The 20,831-nt window shown below is 51.2% G+C and overlaps 1 protein-coding gene and 1 long non-coding RNA gene across 4 annotated transcripts; one reads left to right on the top strand and one right to left on the bottom strand.

Annotated features, from left to right (window-relative positions):
* The first annotated feature begins 313 nt into the window (after positions 1–313).
* Positions 314–20,538, top strand: OXTR (oxytocin receptor). 3 transcript variants are annotated; one of them, XR_012060773.1, is made up of 3 exons: positions 314–1,403; positions 14,812–15,149; positions 20,473–20,538. XR_012060773.1 is itself a non-coding variant. In XM_072941758.1 (2 exons), the coding sequence occupies exons 1-2, from the start codon at positions 476–478 to the stop codon at positions 15,057–15,059; spliced, it is 1,176 nt and encodes a 391-aa protein (XP_072797859.1). In that variant the 5' UTR covers positions 314–475; the 3' UTR covers positions 15,060–19,621. The 3 variants fall into 3 exon arrangements, 1 of the variants encoding a protein (XP_072797859.1); XR_012060772.1 differs by lacking the exon at positions 20,473–20,538 and adding an exon at positions 18,752–19,621; XM_072941758.1 differs by lacking the exon at positions 20,473–20,538 and having other exon boundaries at positions 14,812–19,621.
* On the bottom strand, positions 10,954–12,053 carry LOC140686814 (uncharacterized). The gene is made up of 2 exons (XR_012060774.1): positions 11,783–12,053; positions 10,954–11,121 (listed from the first exon to the last, which is right to left on the bottom strand). It is a non-coding gene; the product is annotated as an uncharacterized lncRNA (long non-coding RNA).
* Positions 20,539–20,831: the final 293 nt, after the last annotated feature.

Below are 20,831 nucleotides of genomic sequence, written 5' to 3'. Positions count from 1 at the left end.
AGGATCCCCGGGGGAGGTGGCTGGCTTAGAAGTCCCAGCTCCGGAGGAAACTGATTGTGATCCTCCCTCTTTCAGTGGAAGCAACTGAATGTCTCAAGGCACTGCCGGTCCGGTAGACTCCCGCTCATTTCCAGTGTCTCAGAGGAGGTACCTTAAATGGGGATTTCTGGGGTGGCGGCTGAGCAGCCCCAGGGCTGGCGGTTGTGGCGCTAGTCCCAGATGACTTGAGTTCCCCCGGAAGGGGGCAGCTGAGCCGCAGGTGCGTTGGAAGAGAACCGCGCGGCCCTTTCGCGGCCCTCGGGGTTTGTTTCAGAGTCGGACCTAGCAGATCCGTCCGTGGAATCTCGGGGAGCGGATCCCAGGAGCGCCCCCCGCTCCCACCCGCAGGCACTCCGGCACTGCGCGTCCAGCCCCGCCCCGTGCACCACGCCTTAAAGGGCTCGAAGGCCAGGGGCGCACGGCGGGAGCCACGGTCATGGAGGGGGCGCTTGCGGCCAACTGGAGCGCCGAGGCGATCAACGGGAGCGCGGCGCCGCCGGGGGCCCAGGGCAACCGCACCTCCGGGCCGCCACAGCGCAACGAGGCCCTGGCGCGCGTGGAGGTGGCGGTGCTGTGCCTCATCCTCTTCCTGGCGCTGAGCGGCAACGCGTGCGTCTTGCTTGCATTGCGCACCACGCGCCACAAGCACTCGCGCCTCTTCTTCTTCATGAAGCACCTGAGCATAGCCGACTTGGTGGTGGCGGTATTCCAGGTGCTGCCGCAACTGCTGTGGGACATCACCTTCCGCTTCTACGGGCCCGACCTGCTGTGTCGCCTGGTCAAGTACCTGCAGGTGGTGGGCATGTTCGCCTCCACCTACCTGCTGCTGCTCATGTCGCTCGACCGCTGCCTGGCCATCTGCCAGCCGCTGCGCGCGCTGCGCCGCCGCACGGACCGCCTGGCCGTGCTCGCCACGTGGCTGGGCTGCCTGGTGGCCAGCGCGCCTCAGGTGCACATCTTCTCGCTGCGCGAGGTGGCCGACGGCGTCTTTGACTGCTGGGCGGTCTTCATCCAGCCCTGGGGGCCCAAGGCCTACATCACGTGGATCACGCTCGCCGTCTACATCGTGCCTGTCATCGTGCTCGCCGCCTGCTACGGCCTCATCTGCTTCAAGATCTGGCAGAACTTGCGGCTGAAGACCGCGGCGGCTGCAGCCGAGGCGGCCGCGGGGCCCGAGGGCGCGGCGGCAGGCAGCGAGGGCCGCGCGGCTCTGGCACGCGTCAGCAGCGTCAAGCTCATCTCCAAGGCCAAGATTCGCACGGTCAAGATGACTTTCATCATCGTGCTGGCCTTCATCGTGTGCTGGACCCCATTCTTCTTCGTGCAGATGTGGAGCGTCTGGGACGCCGATGCACCCAAGGAAGGTATCGCGTGCAGGAAACCGGGAGGAGGGAGCGCGGCGGCGCGGGGCCCTGGTCTGGCTGCCTCTGAACGTCCAGGGTTCTGGGGACCTCATGGGGGAGAAACGGGTTTGGGAATCCTGGAGACCTGGATTCGAGTCATGGCCCCCTCATCCGCTGGACAAGTGATTTTGGGCGTAAATTCTGAAACTTGGCTTCCTTTTCTGTAAAATGGCAATGATGATAAAAGTACCAGCTCTCCCCAGCAGTAGGGGGATGAAATGAGAAAACGCACGTAAAATCCTTAGCACAGGCTTTGGGCTGCATGTGGGACATTTGGTTTGCTATATGGACCAGGAAACAGGTTCCAGTAACTTGCCTTTCCCACCTGATTGGCGAGTGGGGGAGGTAACTTTCCAACCCAGGCCCCAGCTCAAGTTCCTTCCAAGTTAAGTTCTCTTTACATTGAACTTCCCCTTTAAGTCCAAGTCAGTCTGAACCGGTGAGGTCTAGTTTGGATCAGAGCAGAAGGAGGTGGTTAATTCCATTCCTCCAACCAAGCACTGAGAAGGTGCCAGCAGGGCGTCTTGGGGTGCAGAGACTAGTCCCTGGACCCCTTTCCCAGTGGAGGGGACAAGCCGTGCGAGTGGAGAGGTGAGTACTGCTGGGGCTGGGGACAGGCACCTGGACTGGCGGTGCCCAGGAACCGGTAAGTAGCTCCTGCTGGGGGCGGGGAGTGGGGCGGGGAAGGAGCAGGCAGGAAAGGGAGCGGGGATACAAACTTTCCCATTTGACTGGGGAGGCTAGGTGATTTCGGCAGGCAGGCAGGGAATGCGCCATCCAGATTGGAGGACGGGGAGGTCAGGGCTGAGGGTGGCCAGGGGCCATCCTTGAGCTTGGGTGTCGGGGAGACCAGGAGAGCGTAGAATGGGAGGCTCTGTGGGGAGAGAACTTGGGGGAGCAGAGAGCGCCGGCCGCTGTAGGCTGTGGCCAGCGCTTGTGAGCTCTGAGCTGCAGGCAGCTCCACTTTCACCTCCCACAATTCCAGTAGCTCATTTCCAAAGAGCAAAGGGGAAGGTGAGTGGTGGTGAATGACTTACACCTTTTGCCCGCGGTTAAGCATTAACAGTGCACTGGGGTGCCGGCGGCTTAAATGCTTCTAAGGAAAGGCTGAGGGGTTCGCTGTTATCCGTTCTGTCCCTGAGGTAGTGCACACGTCCCATTTCTGGATGGAATCACTAGTCCTCCCAACAGTCTCAAATACAACTATCCCGTGAAAGCGGAAATGTCCCTTCATTCCGCTGGATGGGTGTGCTTTGCTCTCTTCCCCAAATCACAGACTGCTGGCTTTACCCAACCTTCACAATTAGCCCAATGTCTGCCTTTGTGGCCGGAGCAGTTACCTAATTCAGCATTGACTGAGCACCTGTGGAGTGCCCGGCCGGGTGGTTTGCATGGTGAGGGCTGCTGTGAAGACTCAGCAGATCCAGCCTGGGCACACCCTGCAGAGGGGGTTCAGGGGTCCAGAGAGGGCAAGGCACTGGCTCCAGGTTACACAGCAGATGGGAAGCAGACTAGAATTGGGGTTTCCTCCCTAACCCTTGTTGCCTCAGTGCCAGGCTTCCTCTGAAGGGCAGACGACTAGGGCATTGAGATGAGTAAAAGCCAGTAATGAGTGTTTCTAGATAAGGCATCAGGCCACACCTGTTTCCTGGGCAGGATCAAGAGATGCTAGACCCAGGTCTTGAGGAGCTTAAACACCAGCCCTTGAGGAAGTGAGAGCTGCACCCATTTAGAGCAGATACTGGGGAGACCTGGGATCTAGTCCTCCCTCCAGCCCTTACTAGCTGAAGGGTCCTCTTCTCCCCCTGGCACCTCAGTGTCTTGCTTTTAGAATGAGGGTGATTCGGCCTTCCATTCATTCATGGGGGATAATCCTGCTCTTCTCTCTTTGCTGCATCCTCCTGCCCCCCCCACCCCGCCTCTCATTTATTTTCCACCCTGCTGACCTTCCTCCCTCCTTCTCTCCCCCCATATGACTTCCATCCCCGCACCTGCACCCCTCTGTCTCACTTTCCTTCCTAAAGAATGGGAATGTGTGATCAACACATGTCATAATCACTCAGTGAAGTTTAGATCTTTTCTACACTTTAAAATGTATTGAATGATTCATGTTTCTGACTTAAAAACAAGACACAGGGAGAGACATAGCTAGAGGGAGTCCCCAGCTGAAGTGGGGGCTGGAGGACTTTGGGGTACATGTGGTCCCCCAATGATTTCCTGAGTGAGACTGGCTTCTGCTTAGGCTCCAGGAGCCTCAGGTCCCTTTGTTCCCTTTCCTGGTTCAGAGGAAAGAGTGGAGTCTCATGAACACCCAAGTGCTCAGTTGCTCATTGACATTCTGTCCTGGGTGCTCTGAGCACAAATGCAGACAACAGGGGAGTCCTAATGCCATGGCTCCCAGCACCCTGCTTCCCCCAGCGTGTTGCCAGGGGTGGGCTTCCAGCTCACCCAGCACAGAGGACTTAGGTACCTGCCACTGGCCTGGTCAAGTCATTCCTCAGCCTCAGGGATACCGATCCAAGTGGACGGGACATGAGCCAGAAGCATGCCTGGTGCTCACTTGGCATTCATTTGAATAATTTGCAAGTAGCAGGCTGAGCCATCCGGAATGCTGGCTTTTACAGTCACTTAGGAGACATGACTCAAGTCTAGAGGCTTTCGGCAAGTAGTAAGGAAGGAACAAGGCAGGGACGTTTGAGCTACTGGAGATTTTGATCAGCAAAGTGACATTGATGCGCAGCTCTAGCCTTCCTCTCCAAGAGGAAAGGAATTGACAAGAATGCAAACTGTCTAGATCAGGGCCCCTGGGCTCTTCTCATCTCTTGGTGAGTGGGAAGTGCTTTGTGAACAGCATGACATCCTTCCTGGAAGCCCAGGGGCAGGCAGGCTCTGTGGGAGGCAGGAGTGGGGCATCCTTCCCGCTGACACCTTTGTCATGAAAACCTCGGGGAGAACCAGCAGCTCCTCAACCTCTGACAGGTCAGGGGCTAACAGAGCAGGAGAACTCGCATGTGCCCTGTAGGCTTCCTTGGGACTCCAAATTCCTCCTTCAGGAGGGTTCCCTCCCCCTGCTGTTCTTGTGAAAATCAGATGCTCCTTTTCCTTCTCTCTCCTTGAACAACTTCTTTCCCCGTACACCTTCACTCCACCAAGCACTGCCTTTATGGGTTTAGAGCTCCTTGTTCCAAAAATAATTTGAGGAGAGCACAAAGATTTGGGGGATACCACAAGATAAAGTAGACATGGGGAAACTGGGAAGAAGGGGAAAGGATAGAAAAATAATAGCAATAACAAAAATAATGAAGGCTCTGTGGCAGGGTGGTGAGCTGTCCTTGGGGCTTCCTTTTCATCAGAGCCAAAGCAAAGAGGAAAACTCAATTTCAATCTTTCCAACATTCAGAGGAAAAAACAGAAGAAAAACCTCAAGGGGAAGGACTTGGGAATTTCATGAGCCCTTCTCCTTGAGAGCAGCCCCGTACTGCTGGGCCCTGCTTTGGTGCTGCTGCAGGAGGCAGGCTGGGACCAGTCACCCGGGGCAGGTTTGGAAAAGCCTTGGATGTAACTTTCAGGATCCAATTCCACAGCAAAAGATTTGACACCAGCCTTTTCCTTTGCGCTCAGTGTAATTTGCTTTGCTGCTGGTCCCAAGGACTCTGACCCCGGGGTGGTGCTGAGGGAGGTGGAGAGGAGATGGAGGTATCCAGCTGGCCAGGACAGCGGTGGGCACTGTAGGACCCCAGGTCCCAATGCAGGGAAAGAGCAGATGTTGGAGCCACGTGGCGGGCCTGTGTGTGGAGCCCACCCTGCCACTTTCTCCTGTGTGTCCTTGAGCAGGTAGTGTCCCTCTCTGAGCCTCAGCTTCCTCCTCTGTTATAATGAGGATGGCAGATCTATTCCTGGAGATATTATGAGGATGATATGGTGTGACCTGTCTTCCCCTCCCCTCTCCCCATTCTTCTTATTAAATGTTTTGTTTGCATTCTTGGGATTGACTATGAGAATTTTGGCACTTACTCCAGCTGGAGAAATGGACATTTTTCTCTTGAAAGCCTGGGTGGAGGGAGAAGCGGGGTGAAGGCAGAGTCTTCTGGACAGTAGCCGGTGTGTCCAGGGAGGTTGTTATGAGGAGAAGCATATTAAAGCCCGAGAGGTGAACTGTGAGCCTCGTCATAGCAGGGACGCCACCTGTCCTGCTCACGGATGTGTGTTCTGTGCCTGGCACACGGCTGGCCGCCCATCCGAGCTCAGCCAGTGCTTGTTGAACAAACATGTGGGAGACGAGAGGAGGAAGGTGCAGGGGAGGGGGCAGGGATGGGTGTATAGAGTTGTATTCGAGAGAAATAGGGGCTTTCTGGGCAGCCCTCTGGCAAGAGAATTGGTGACTTAGTGAAGAAGTGAGTGTCCCACCACTGGAAGTAGTCAAACATCTGTCAAGGTCTTGCACCAGGAAGGAGGCTGAAATGCACAGGAGGCCTGGTTTTACATGTTTCCCCATCTGCAGAATGAGCTTCCCTGTTTCTGTGGAACTGTGGCCCCTCCTGTGTGGCCTGCCCACCTTACCTTCCCTAGAACACTGTGCCCGAGGTGTGGATGGGCTGGGTACCTCGGAGGGGCTTGCTCTTCAGGTGACCTACTGAGATGGAGAGCAGTGGGGACGGGGGTGCAGGAGGAGATGAGACAGAGCTTTCCTTTTCTCAAGCTTGGTCCTTCTGGGCATGAATTGCAATTAGACAGGCAATTAGTGACCACAGTCTCATCCGATTGAGCAGTTGTGGATTCTTGTGTGCCCTCGTTGAGAGCCACTGGTTTGGGCCCACTGTGTAGGCCTGGCCGGGACTACGGTCTAACAAATGAGTACCCTCACCACCTCTGCACTGGGCTCTGGCCAGTCCGCCTAATGTGCCCAAGCCAGACCTGCTGACTTGCCACTTCCCGCAGGGCCTTTTGCTTTGCACGCAGGCTGATTCTCTTTCCATCCCAGGAGCACCTACCTCAGTCTCTTCTGTGGAGACCCATCCTTCACAGTCCAAGTCTAATGTGTGGGCTGCTTTGTGCACAAATCCAGGGGGTTCCATTTACCTTATGGTCTGTGAGAATGGTGCTCCTAGGAGCTGTGCAGTGTACAATCTTAACAGCTGGATGTGGCGGCTTCGTCCCCTGGTCACTTTCATGAAGCTTTCCCTGTTTCCCCCAGCTGGGGGTGTCCCTCCTCCTGTGAACGCCAGTGCACTCATTCTGCAGGCAGTTATTCAGCACTGCCCGAGGGTCCTGCACAGAACCTCTGCCTTGAGTTGTCAGTCTTCCCATGAGGAGAGCGTGCAAGGAGCCCTCCCTGGGCCCTCACCCACCCTCCTGTGGTACAAGCATGAATGTGGGGCGGTCAGGCCAAGGTTGGTCTCTGGGTGTACCCACCGACCTCTGGGAGGGACAACCCTAGTTTCTGCCAGGATGGTTCCGTCCTATGTTGTGGCCAGATGGAGCCGTGGCAGTGACCCTGGGTGATTGACTCTACCTGCCTGCAACTCAGTTTTCAGGGGTTAAGAGTAGGGTTTAGGTTGTGGGGAGGGTGGAATGAATGGTGACACAGTACCTGGATGTAGCAAGTGCTCAGTAAATGCTTGAAAAAGACAAATTTCAAGCCATGTTGTCAAGGTCAGTCAATGCAGTTGAGGAGGTGAATTGTTTTGAGCTCAGGAGTGCATGTTAGCAGAGGGAGTGAGTGGTGGCAGGCCCGGTGATGCTGGGAACAAGACTGTTAACAGGTAAAGGAAAGTTGTGGCCTCGCCTGGAGGAAGCAGTAGGGGAGGAGGTGGGGAGGTTCTAGCTCTGGGCTTTGGAAACCCAAGGGGACTCTTGCATGAGGGGGTGGGGGTGGGGGAGGGAGGGAGGAGTAACCAGGCAGCCTTTCATTCCCAGCCCCCGATTCCTGATTCCTGTGCTCCTGATTCCTGGCCACTGCAGACCAACCTCTGCCAGCCCCGCCCTCTGTGGTCTGCTGGGGGCTGGCTCCTCCCACCTTTTTGCCAGAAGCTTCAGTACCATGGGCCTCTGCACTCCGGCCATGTCTCATGCTGTAATGGTCACTCTTACTCATTCTCTTTCTTTCTCTCCACCTGACCTTGATATCTGAGTGTGAACCTAACTTTCCTGGAGGGAATTGCACTGGAGTCCAGCTGTCTCGTTAGGGGCCCGTCTCCCACTGTTATGCGGGGGAGTTGTCTTTTTGTCTTTCCATCACGCTAGTGGCAGTGACTGATTGACCAGGACTTCCTGTCTGCTAATTTCATGCTTCAGTTCAACTTAGTCGCTTATTGAACATTTCCTACTTTGCAATCTCTGCTGGCAATGAAGGACAGAGCCTCAAATGAGTCACAGTACTCTACCACAAATTGTAAACATAAATAATGACAATAGGAAGGGATGATTTATTTACCAAGTGCTGTGAATGCCCCAGGAGGCATTTGTCGATTTTGTCTCCCTGGGAAGAAATCAGGATTTCAGAGAGGAAGCAGCATTTAAAAGGGGTTTTGAAGGATGAGTAGGAGCTGGCTGTGCAAAGAAGCAGGTGCGCATTCCATGTTGTGATCACTGGACAGTTACTTTATTATCTTTTCCCATACTGGAGGAATACGTCTCAGACTTCAGTGTGCTCACAGATCACATAGGGGAACTTGTTAAATTGCAGATTCTGATTCAGTAGGTCTGGGTAGGGTCCAGGAGTCTGCATTTTTACAAGCTCCTAAATGATGGCTGTGCATTATCCATGCAGCTGGCTCATTGGCTGCACATGAAATGATGAGGCTTTAATATATTAACACTGTTACCAAAATGTGTGGCTAGCCTTTACATGGGTGGCCCAAATTGGCAGCAGCGCCCTGTCGCACTCTGAAGGGTAGACAGGGGCTGGTCGTTTGTAGGAAGCCCCAGCTCTTCTGCCTCCAGAATGTGGTTATTCTGTAGGTCCTGTGTAGTGGGCCCCACGTGCCTCCAGATTTGAGCAGTGACATTAGAGAAACCCATTTAAAGCTCTGGAGCCCACAAATCTGGCTTTTATTGCTTATCATGACTTCAGAATACGTGGCGAGATCCTACATCTGTGACTTTTACAATTCCGTTGTTGTAGATTGGTGGTCTGTTCAAAGAAGGTGCCCTGTAATACATATTAGAATTCAATTTTTATGTACGTGCACATTGAAAAAAATATATATATATATATTTTAAGTCTTTCAGTAGACCACAGTTTCCAAATTCCTACAGTCTCTATCAGGATGAGAGACTTAGACCTGAATTCCCGCTCCCCTGGGAGAGAGGCCTGATTGGAGCGCTGGGGCCAGGAGGCCTTGAACTCAGTGATTGGTTTCTGGGGTGAGAGCCTCTTATGAAATTGTTGAGCTTGATCTGATCCAGATGAGAGAAGTCAGATGAGCCATATGTCTTTGAATCGTATGAATACAGGAAACGTGTTAGTTACCCTAGGAACAACACAGCCAGAGAGGCCCTGGCCAGCTGCCCGTCAGCTGTTCTGGGCTAATTTGGGTGCATGGTGACGGTGCTGGTGATGGGTGGAGGGAGTGCCGGGAAATCCGAACAGGGGAGTTCTTGGGGCTTGAGTCAAGCCAGGCTGTAGGCGGATGGAACGCTGGGGTCACACTGTCCTCGCGTGGCCCTCTGCCGCCCACCTGGATGAATCACAGTGCTGGGTGTAAGTTCCGAGTTGTTTCTGTCTCCTGGGGTCAAATGCCCAGCAGGGGACATTTACTGTTGGCTGGCCCTGCTTAGTCCTCTGGCACATAGGAGCTGTGGTGGAAGATGATCCCTAGTCCCCAGCCTTGGGTCCCCCCACCCTCTCCCAGATCTACACACCCCCCCGCCATTGGCTGGGTGGAAGAAACAGATGAGAATGAGCTCTCCTGGTGGAGACCCTCAAGTCCTGCTCTCGCTCAGGGTTGCACCCCTTCCCCTCTGGGGTTCTTACGTCACTGGCAGAGTAAGTTTTTCCAAAATGGACGCTCTAGAGTTCCCCCGGGGTCATGTAATCTAATGCCAGGACTCTGGGTTTTGATTTTCGTTTTTTAAATTTTTGAAGTCATGGAAAAAAGGAAGAAGGACAGTTTCTTGAATCAACCATAGACTAGGAGACCCCAGCCTTGGGCTAGAAAAAATTACGCAGTCAATCATATTTCATATCTGTTAATAATAATTTGAACAAACACTTTGCCATTCACAAAGCCCTTTTGCAGTTTTTTTTTTTCAATTTTCTCAAAGTCCTCTGGGTGTGTCACTTCAAGGATGGGCGGCTCAAACAGTAGATGTGACTCAGGAAATGAGGTGGGAGCGGGGTTCAGACCCTGGGGGTTTGCATCTGGATCCTTGTGAGGGGCTCCCCACTGGCCTGACCCCCCAGGAGTTGCTGGCTGCCACTCCTTTGGTGAGTCTGTTGATTGTGACTTCCAGGTCCTCCTTTTGTCCACACTGACTATATCATTGCTCTGCTTTGTGGAAAGTGTGGCCAGGGCCAGTGTCATGGGACACTTAGGAGCTGGGCTGGCCCTTCAGAGAGCCTGGGATGAAGGTGAAGGGGTGGGCTTTGGTGCACTGGGTGTGGACTGCCCTGAGCAGGGTGTTATCCTCTGGAGGAACTCAGGGATGAGCACCTGCACCTAATATGGGACTGGGGCATGGGTACCACAGCATCCGCTGCCGGCCCGCTGGACTCCACTGAGTCTAGCCTCTGTAAGCCACCCTTTCAGTCAGTGTCCAACTGCAGCAACCTGCTGGGTGGCTGTTTTGAAAGAAGACAATCAGCACAGGAAGGATTTCAGGGTAGAAAAACCACTAGGTGATGGCATGGCCCTAGGACTTGGAGCTGAAGTGCAGGTGGGCAGGAGACAGGGAGATTTTACGACATAGAGAGACTGCAGCTCCTCACAGCTGGAATGACCAGGCTCTGTGTAAGCAAAACAGATCTTAGCACTGAGGTCTGCAGGGCAAGATCAGATACTCCCAGGACAAGAGCATCCTCATGGATCAGCTGGAAGAAGACAGGAGCCTTCTCGTCTAATGCTGCATCATTGCTTCAGCACACCTTTGACCTAGTGGGGCCCCGGGCATTGCCCTTGTCCTCCCCAAAGATGGCCCACTGTTTCAGTCTGTTTAAACCCATCAGGAAATTAGAAGCTAGCTGAGAAGGGCAGACCAGCTCTGCGGGTTACACTAGTGGGGCAGGGAGTGGGGGTGGGACTTTTGAGCTAGCACAGAATCGACGTATAAGCTGATCTTCTCGGCCATGCAGTCTGACCCAAGAGCCACACTGGACAGACATCACCATATGGCAGTGCAGCCTCCAGAAGCTCCGACGGTGGTGCCGAGTCCCATGCCCCACGCTGGGCCTCTGCCTCGGGTGCCAGGACACAGCCCAGCTCAGGGAGCAGCCTCTCCCCGTTGTTCCACACGTCGGCCCTGACTCTCTTATTGATAAGAGAAGTGACATTTATTGGGCACGCACATATCATTGTAGTGATGATAAAAGTAGCTAAGCTTTATTAAGTACCAGGAATCAGGGCGAGCACTTGGCATCCTGTCTGGTTAAACTTTGCAGTGATTCTGTAGAGAAGTTCTTTGTATTATTCTCATCTCGCAGGTGGAGAAGCTGAGGTTAAGAGAGGCTCGCTGACTTGCCCTAGAATGCGTGGGTGAAGGGTGACAGAGCGAGGGTTTGTGCCAGGTCTGGGTACTTTTTAAAAGCAAAGGCATCACTCAGTTCTGCTTCTAATGGTTTGGGAAAAGTGGGCTGAGCTTGCCTGGGGGGATCTGCCCCTCCCTTTTCTGAGCTCTTCCCCTCTACTTTTTAATATCTGCTCCTCCCACAGGCATCTAGATAAGGACAGGCTAACTTTTTCTCTAAAAGGCCAAACAGTAATACTAGGCCTTTGGGATATAAGGTCTCTGTAACAACTACTCAACTTTGCCCTCAGAGTGCAGAGGCTGCCATTGGCAATATATAAATGAATGGGCTTCGCTGTGTTTCAATAAAACATTTACAAAAACAAGCAGTGGGCGGGGCTTGCCTCCCACACCTTCTGTGTCTAGACCTGGAGACATTTCTGCCAGGGAGGATAGTGGTCCAATAAGAGGCAGTGTGTTTCTCCTCCCAAGTTCACTGGATTTTAAAAGACCATCACTGGGAGCTGGGCAGTGTTTAGCCTCTGAGGGAGCCCACGTCTGTTCTGGGAAAGGGGGATTGCTCTCTGACTCTGTCCTTCAAATCACACCATGAGGGTGATTGCCCAGCAATCCGGTTAGGGAACTAGCCGGAACCAGCCTGACGTGTGAATGCTGACCTTGCTTTCCAAGGCCTCAGACTTCATTTACTTTCAAGTAGGAGCACAGGGTGACTTGCTGTGTGTCCTTGGGGAAGTCATTTCCCTTCCCGGAGCTTCACCTTCCTCATATATAACATGGGGATGAGGCTGCTTTGAACACTGTTGTGTTCTGCGGAAGCTTGAGCCATGATTCCGGTGGTCGCCTGACTGCATTGTCATGTGCTCCCTTGGAAACAACATCACAAAATGCCAAGGACAGCATTTTCTGTGCTTTGTTCCTGTTCTTCAATCCTAGGACGCCTTTCTAGCCACCAGAAAGGGCAGTGTTGTAACCTAAACAGGATACAGTAAGCGCAGAAAGTAGATGAGGTGCAGTGAGTCACTCGCCTGCTCAGAAACCAGTGACTCCCCATCGCCTGTAGATTCAAGTTCATGCTCAGCCTGAATTCAAGGTGGTCCTCCTCCGCTTGGATCTTTCCAGTCTCTTCTCCTGTGAACCCTCCCTCCCCAAGCCTGGCAGCTCCCGAATGCGCTTGGATGGTCTCACTCACATGCCTTTATTCCTGCTGCTTCCTTCCTTGGAAATTTCCTACATAGCCTTTTTTTTTTTTTTATTCACAAACAGCTTGAAACACCACTGCTGGGGATGCGTATCTTTGGTTGGTTAGGATATTGCCAACTTTTTAACAAGTCCAAATGTGCCTTTAGCATTTGGCAACTTGACATGAGCAGGTTGAGCTTAGAGGGTCATCCTTTCCCGAGAGCCAGGCCAGGCTGGTCATTTGTGTCTGTGGCCACCAGGTCGGGGCAGAGATGCTGGCTGTGGTCCCAGCTCCTCCCATCCACTTGGAGGTAGAAAAACTCCACGTGGCTACTTGGGGATTCCTTAACTGTTTGCTTTTTTGTGATTATTGTTTCTTTAGGTTGTTTTTTAAAAATAGGATAAACAAGTGAAAATACCCAAATGTCAAGAGTGAGGCAAGCAGCTGCAACAGCTAAGATTATGTCATATAATTCTGTACAGCTGGGTGAAACGTGCTGCCCCTCAGTCCATGTGAGGACTTCGCCCCTGAGACGTCCTTCTACCCGTCTCATAGCTTTCTACACGGATGTTCATCCCTTGTGTCTGACAGTTTACTTCTCAGTGCCTTGCTAAATGTTGACGTTCATGTGTTGATTTTGCCTATTTCATTCTGTATGTTTCATGGCGATTTTGAGGACATTCTAGTTTCAGCCTTGGTGATGTCACTAGAATTTCTCAACTTATATTCCTCTTTTTCTGACCCCTTCAAATCCAGTGTCTCTTTTTCACTCTCTTTTAGAGAAAGTGAGGAATTCAAAAGCACTGGCTTCCCCCTCCCCACCCCAACCCTTTACTTTTCTACTTTTCTTTTCTTTCCTAGTTTAATTTAAGGATTAGACTCCACTCCTTTGCTTCCTAAACGTTTTCTTTTGCAAGACTTGGGGCTTTGTGCGTTGTGGCTTGCTTTTGTTCTAACAGGTGCACCAGGTAATTAGAGCAGTGGTTTCAGACTTGCGTCAAAAGGGGAGGAGGGCTGTTTATGACACAGTACTGAGCGTCACCCCCTGGAGTCTGATTCGGTAGATCTAGGGTGGGGTCTGAGCTTGTACTTTTCTAACAACTTCCCAGGTGAGCCGGGAACCCACTTTGAGAACCACTGAATTCCTCTTACAGTCACCCTCCCACTTTGGCACTTGGTAACTTTGTTGACAGATGTCTCTGTGCTCAGCCTACATTGGTGGTGGCATCCAGATCTTGCAACTCCAGTGTCCCTGTGAGAAATGCTTCCCTGGATCGAGCTCTTGAATTCTGGGGCTATTTCTTGAAAATTTTTTGCAGAAAATGTTGAGGACTAAATATCAGATTTTCCAAGCCTCTGGCAGCGCCTTCACTCACAAAGATGTGTCTGTGAACAGCGTTCTTGGGAACATTGTTTTCCTCATGAATTTCTAGGGGGGGGTGTCTGTACTTCTCTGCCGGTGGGGGTGTCTGCAGTTTGTCAGATTTAAGGCCATTGAAAGAAACCCAGATTCCCACCCCTCAGCTGGAAGTTCTCAGGAATTTATCTTCCCCTTTGAAGCTTAAATTTGTGACCAACAATGTCTTGAAGTTGCTTTCTGATCATTAATCTGATCTGAAATTCAGTAAGTCTTCAGTGTAACAGCTTCTGCACAGTTCCTCATAGAATTTCAGTGCCCTCTTTTCCTGTTCAAGTCCTATTTGTCGTGCTGAAGCAGTGCTCTTAGGGGTGTCCTCACAGAAACGCTTCCTCGGCTGTGAAGACAGCACGCGCTTTCTTGCTTCCATGCCTTTGCCTGTGCTGTTCCTTCTGCCTGGAGTGCCCTTCCTCCCCTCTCCGCCTGGGAAGCTCCTGAGCGTCCTTCAGATATCAGTTCACATGCTGGTGCCTCTGGGGCCAGCCACGATTTACTCTCAGAGCGAATTCGCCCACCTCGGTGTGCCCACCTGACCCATACCGTGCCCACCTCATGGGGCTGCACAGTTTACTTTTGTGTCCCAGCGCCTAGCCCGGCACCTGGCACGTGGTCGTGATGGCAGCGTTCGTGTGTTGGGCACCGGCTGTACCAGATGCTCTTTCACCCTTGTAGCCCTCCCACGAGCTTTGTGGACTCCTGTTATCCCCATTTAAAGACTAGGAAACAGCAGTTTCTTGGGGAATTACTTTGTTGCTGGCAGGGCTGGAATATAAAGTCTGGCAGCTTCCGACTCTGTGCCCCTGGACGCTCTGAGTAGGAGGCACTTGATATTTGCGGGCTGAGTAATGAATGCACAGGTGGCCATGCTGATGGAGAAAGGACAGGGATGGTTCCAGGGCTGGGCTGAGCCAGGGAAGGCTTGGGGGGGCTGGCTGAGTGCACCCCCAGCACAAGCATATGGAAAGAAGGAAGACAGACTTCGTCTCTTAAGCCCTCCGTCTTGCGACCCATCCCCTGGCACCTGTTCTCAGGAGACAAGGCTGAAAGCCCCAGTAGTGATGCCCTGTTCTCCCTGCTCCCTCCTGCAGCCTCAGCGTTCATCATTGCCATGCTCCTGGCCAGCCTCAACAGCTGCTGCAACCCCTGGATCTACATGCTTTTCACCGGCCACCTCTTCCACGAACTTGTCCAGCGCTTCCTCTGCTGCTCCTCCAGCCGCCTGAAGGGTGGCCGGCCCGGAGAGACGAGCGTCAGCAAAAAGAGCAACTCATCCACCTTCGTCCTGAGCGGGCACAGCTCCAGCCAGAGAAGCGGCTCGCAGCCGCCCACCGTGTGACTGACCGGCGGGGTCAGGACCGCCCCCATTGGCTTGGGTTTTGCGACAGGGACAGTCTGGCCTTGGTGGCCGCGCACGTGTGTATATAAGGTACCTTTCAGTTTGGACCCCTCCACACCCTGGGGGAGCTGGAGTGGGGTGGGGCATTGGGACCTGCGGTGGGGAGGCTGTCTCACGGGGGAAGATGATAGGGCAGCTCAGTTGTCAGACAAGCCCTGGAGCCCCCCTGGGCTCCCACGGTACTGCTGCTACCCTGACCCCACTGCTACCCCTGGCTATTGGATGGGCTTTTTTTTCCCCTGGACCTGTGATTTCACCCCAGTATCCTTTCACTCCTTTATCCTGGGATCACGTGAAAGGTGGTATGTATAGGATTGGTGACCAAATGGGTGCGGAAGCCTGGCATTCTGAGCTTGGGGTAAGGGGTGGGAATGGGAGCTCGGATGGAGGGTGGTGCTCACATACCCCCTGGCCTCAGAGTCCTTTAGCCTTCGAGTGGGAAGGTGCTAGCATCCTTGAGCGCCAGCTTGCCAGAAGGTGGCCCTAGGAGCCAGGGATTCTCTTGAGAGAACGTTCAGCACAGACAGTCAGTTAAAACTTGGGTTAAAAATATTTAAGACCGAGTGGTATATAGCTCAGTAGTAGAGTGTGTGCTTAGCATGCACGAGGTCCTGGGTTCAACCCTCATTACCTCCGTTACAAAAAATAAAAGTAAAAAAATGTTTTAAGAATCTACTACTTAAGAAACCATGGTGAAAGAAAAATAAAAGTCATCCAAATTGGAAAAGAAGTACATAGAAGATTCTAAGGAATTCATACACAGAGATGGTCACGCAAACCCATTACAACTAACACGTAACTGCAGGTTGCAGAGTACTAGATCAAGACAAAAATCAGTTGTTTTTCTTTACACTAGCTATGACCAGTATGAAAATGAAATTAAGAAATAATTCCATTTATCATAATGTCAGAAAGAATAGAAATAAATTTAATGAAAGAAATGCCAGACTTATACTCTGAAAACTACTAAATATCATTGAGAGAAATAGAAGTCTTAAATGGAAAGACATCCTGGGTTCATGGATCAGAGACTTAAATATTGTTAAGGTAACAATACTCTCCAAATTGATCTACGGATTCAGTGAAATCCCCATCAAAATCCTAGCTGGCTTCTTTATACAAATTAGTAAGCTGATTCTGAAATTCATATGGAAATATGAATAGATGAATAGCCACATAAACCTTGAGAAAGAAGAACAAAGTTGGTAGAGTCACACTTCCTGGTTTCAAGGCTTACTCCAAAGTTACAGTAATCAAGAGAGTGTGGTGTAGACCAAAGGATAGACATATACACCAGAGGAATGGAGTAGAGAGTACAGATATAAACCATTACATCTGTGGCCGATAGACTTTTGACAGGTGTGACAAGAGAATTCAGTAGGGAAGATCGTCTTTTTGATATATGGTGCTGGATATCCACATACAAAAGAATGCAGTTGGACCCCTACCTCACATGGTATGCAAAAGATAACTCGAAAGTGCGTCAGCCTAAAGGTAAGAGCTAAAACTATAAACATCTTAGAAGAAAACAGGGCTAAATCTTTGTGACCTTGGATTAGGCAACAGCTTCTTAGAGATGACACCCAGAACACAAGCAAAGGAAGATTAGATCAACTGGACCTCATCCAAAAGGGGTGCAAAACTTTTGTGCTTCAAAGGGCACTATTAAGGAAGTGAAAAGATGGGGGGGGAGAGTGCGTATAGCTCTGTGGTAGAGCACATGCTTAGCATGCATGAGGTCCTGGGTTCAATCCCCAGGACCTCCATTAAAAAAAAGAAGAAGAAGAAAGTAAAAAGACAATTCACAGAATGAAAGAGAATATTTGCCAACCATACACTTGTATCCAGAATATATCAAGAACCCTTACAATTTAACAATGCAAAGCCAAATGACTCAATTTAAAAAATGGGCAAAATATTTGAAGACACACATGACTAGATGTATTTTCATATCTTCTCCAAAGAAACTATATGAATGGCCAATAAGCACATGAAAAGACATTCAGTATTATGACTCATAAGGGAAATGCAGATCAAAAGCACAGTGAAATACCACTGCACACCCACCAAGATGGTTCTCATCAAAGAGATGGGCAAGAACAGGTGGTGGCAGGGACGCAGGGAAACTGGATTTCTCAGATACCGCTTGCAGGATTGTAAAGTGGCGCAGCCACTTTGGAAAACAGTTTGGCAGTTCCTCAAAAAGGGAAACATAGAACTACCTTATGAGCCGGAAGTGCTACGCCTAGGCCTTCACCCAAGAGAAGTGAAGTCATACACACACACACACAAACTTGTCCACAAATGTTTGTAGTACTCTAATTTATAATGGCCCCAAGCGGGAATAACCCAAATGTCTATCAGCTGTTGAATGGGTAAATAAATACAGTTTGTCTGTATAATGGCACATTATCCAGCTAGAAAAAGAAACAAAGTACTGACACAGATTCCAACGTGGATGAACCTTGAAAACATCAGGTAAAGTGAAAGGCGCCATTGCAAAAAGCCACATAGGTGGTTCCATTCATGTGAAGTGTCCGCAGAGCCTACGGAGACAAATTATAGAATGCTGGTTGCCAGGGGCTGGAGGCTCGGGTGGATGGGGAGTGACTACTAAGATACAGGGCTTTTTTGGAGGTGATGAAAATTTTCTGGAATTAGTGATGTGCACGATTTTGAGACTGCTAAAAACTGCTGAATTAAATACTTTAAAAATTAAAAAAAAAAAAAACTTTACCAGCTGGATTCAGAGGCAGCCAGCTTGAAGGATGAATTCCTTGAAATCTCTTACCTCCCAGAGCTTTTGTCTCCATGTGACTCACCATTTCAGAAGAACCCATGGTTTTCATTCTTAGTTTTTTCCTGCAAGAGGTGATGTTTCCTGTTTGCCCCAAAGCACCAGCAGTGATGGTGCCCGCGACCTGCTCTAGGGAAGGCCGAAGTGATGCCCTGTAGCTGCAGGCTGCTGTGTTTTATTCAGAAGAGCATCACCGAGGGTCCCAGGTTTTACTTAACCTGGTAAACAGGTTCTCAAATGTCCTCTCAGTCTTGAGCTGCAAAGTGACCATGTCCAAGAAATACCTTGAGTCATCAAATACAGGACATTATAGGAGGTTTCTCGACTGAAACTGGCCAGCTCAGTGGTGTTCTAGAGCACTTTTTTTTTTTTAATTTTCACACATATTTTTGGGCTCACTGTGGCACAGCAGGAGCACTTCCCAAAGCCACAGATCTCTCTCCATGAACACTTCCCCTTCTCCCTCCACACTGCATTATACGCACACGTTCGCACATGTACACGCACAGCAGAATGAGCTAGCAGGGCCCTCTTGGTAAGAAGAGAGGCGTACACTGAAATGCCGGTTTTCAGAACCTCAGCGTTTAGTACAGGATCTTCAGTGCTAACTGGAGACTGAAGACAGTGTCATCTTTGGACCGAAATGTGTTGTGCTGTTGCTGTCACCAGCCAGTCCTGGCTCTTTGGGAAACTGACAGGATGCTGGTTTGGGATCTCAGTGCCCATGTCCAGGACCCGAGCGCACCCTGGATGCAAATGCAGCGATGCTTGGGTCTGTGGGCATCTGAGCGTCTCTGCTCACCAGCCAAAGATGCCCGGTCTCTGCTGTCCCCAGGGAAGATGCGCTCCTAGCAGCCACCAGAGGCCACTGCGGATCAGAGAGACCACTGCTCAGTAGATTTTCCTGACCACGGACACAGTCTTGCTGAGAACCCTGGAACTGCAAGGTTCTTGGGACCAGAACCAACTGGGGTGCTTTTCTCATTCTCCTGCTGTGAAAGCTCTGGATGGGACCTTGATTCTCACGATGCCACAGGGGGTTTGCTTTATAGAAAATCAGTGACATTTGCTTTCAGCCGCGCCACTGGCTACATGCCCCTTCCCTCACAGTCTCATTTTTGAGGATATTTTGCCATCTCTTTCTCCTTCCCTAAGTGAAGCCTGGAAAAATGAGGGCAGGGGCCAGGACGCTGCCTCAGGCTCAGTGGTCTCTGTCCTCCTCCTCCAGACCCCGCGCCTGAGGTCTTCCAATCACCTTTGCCTGCAGTTTCAGACCTGTTTACAAACCTAACGCGTGGCTGGAGGGACCAATACATTGGAGTGTGCAGATTTTCTTCTGCAATGTTTGTCCTGATGGTCCAAAGTGAAGTGCGAACACTGGCAGACCCTGAGCCTTATTACTTCTTTAGGCCCTGAAAAAAAATCTGCCGCAACGTTTGGTCTCCTTTTGGGGTGGGTCTGCGGGTTGTGTCTGCTGGAGGCTGCCCTTTACGAAGATCCTAGTCTCAAAGCGCTTAACCTTTTGTACTTAATTGTCATGACATGCCACTAAATGCAAAATGTGAATTCCTCAGTTTTGTTCTACTTGGTGGCTTTCTGTGGTACCCCCTGTCTGTGCCAGTTGGTGAATCATGTGCCCAATAATGAGATGCCTGCATCATTAGCTGCTTTATAAAAGGTGCACTGAATAAACATGTTTTTTTCATACACGGCTTTGTCCTTCTTTTGCCTCCTGGGAACAGTATCCGTTTCAGGTGGCTTGTGGACTTGAATTCCCTTGTGGGGCTTCCCTTGAATACCCTAATCTGCCTGATGATGACAGAGGTGCATCGGGGCTGTGTGGGGTGGGAGGAGGGGCCCTGGTCCATTCTCTTCAGTCACAGGTATTCTGATTGCTCAGAGTTCTGTCAGAAGATGCTCTAAGACCCACCAGCAAAACCTCTTGTATGATGTAGCCACACGCACTGCGTCGCAGTCTAACTCAGCACAATGGGATTCTAGATCATTACCTTGAAGGGACCCTAACGCATATTTCTTCAAGTGGGATAAGGGGGTCACCTGCAGAATCACAAATAGGTTTATGTCCCTTCCTGAGCTCCACTACTGAATCACCCTTTGAATCTTGGACCCCAAACCTGCAACTTAAACAGGAGACCCTTCTGAGCCAGATGTAGCGAATGAGAGAGCATGGAACCCCACCTTCCCCACCTGACCACTCTCATCGCCCCCCCCGCCCCCTGTGGTGTGCTGTCTCGTGGGCTGCTTGGGGGAGGTGGTCCCAGAAGAAAGAAGCCCTCAGACAGACATGCATCTAGATGTGTGTCCTCTCTCCAGCCCCATGAACTTCATGGGTGATCAAGCCCCTGCCGCAGCCTGGCCCTTAGAGGAGAACGAGCTTGAAAAATTGGAGTCAGGGTCAAGCCAGGTTATAGCCAGTGCCAGGAGGGCATAACCCAACCCACAATTCCAAATCTGAAATGGGAGGCCTAATGACGTGAGAGATGTTTGAGGGGCAGGCCCTTCGAGGGGGTGTAATTTTGGCTTTAATTCTTTCAGCAGGAGGAGCCTGGCCTCGCTGAGTCCACTTGAGAACATGCAGGGCCGTTGGTAGATCAGAGAGCAGCGGGCTGGAACCACAGCATCAGTGTGGCTAGCTGTGCACCTTTTGGCAAGTCTGCTGACCTCTCTGGGCGATAACTTTCTTGTTTGCAAGAAGTAAGGGATGAATGATGAGTGTTTAGCAGTAAAGTATACCGGTATCTGCAGCTTATTTAAAAAGGCATAAAGATGAGATGGGTGGATGATAGATGGATAGAGATGCGACAAAGCAGGAGCAGTGAATGGGAGTTGTCGAGCCTAGGTGGTGGGTAGATAGGGGTCCACAGCAAATCTTTTCAACATTCCTCTGTGTTTGG

The sequence above is a fragment of the Vicugna pacos genome, chromosome 17 (assembly GCF_048564905.1).
Source record: "Vicugna pacos chromosome 17, VicPac4, whole genome shotgun sequence".
In the NCBI taxonomy this organism is placed as follows: domain Eukaryota; kingdom Metazoa; phylum Chordata; class Mammalia; order Artiodactyla; family Camelidae; genus Vicugna; species Vicugna pacos.
Note: the sequence above shows the minus strand (reverse complement) of the source record. Positions and strands in the feature narration are given on the sequence as shown.

What these genes read in the sequence shown, in the direction of transcription:
- OXTR (XM_072941758.1), top strand. Translation starts at nt 476, where the DNA reads ATGGAGGGGGCGCTTGCGGCCAACTGGAGCGCCGAGGCGATCAACGGG. An exon ending in CGCCGATGCACCCAAGGAAG is followed by an intron (nt 1,404 to 14,811) that starts GTATCGCGTGCA and finishes TCCCTCCTGCAG; the next exon opens with CCTCAGCGTTCATCATTGCC.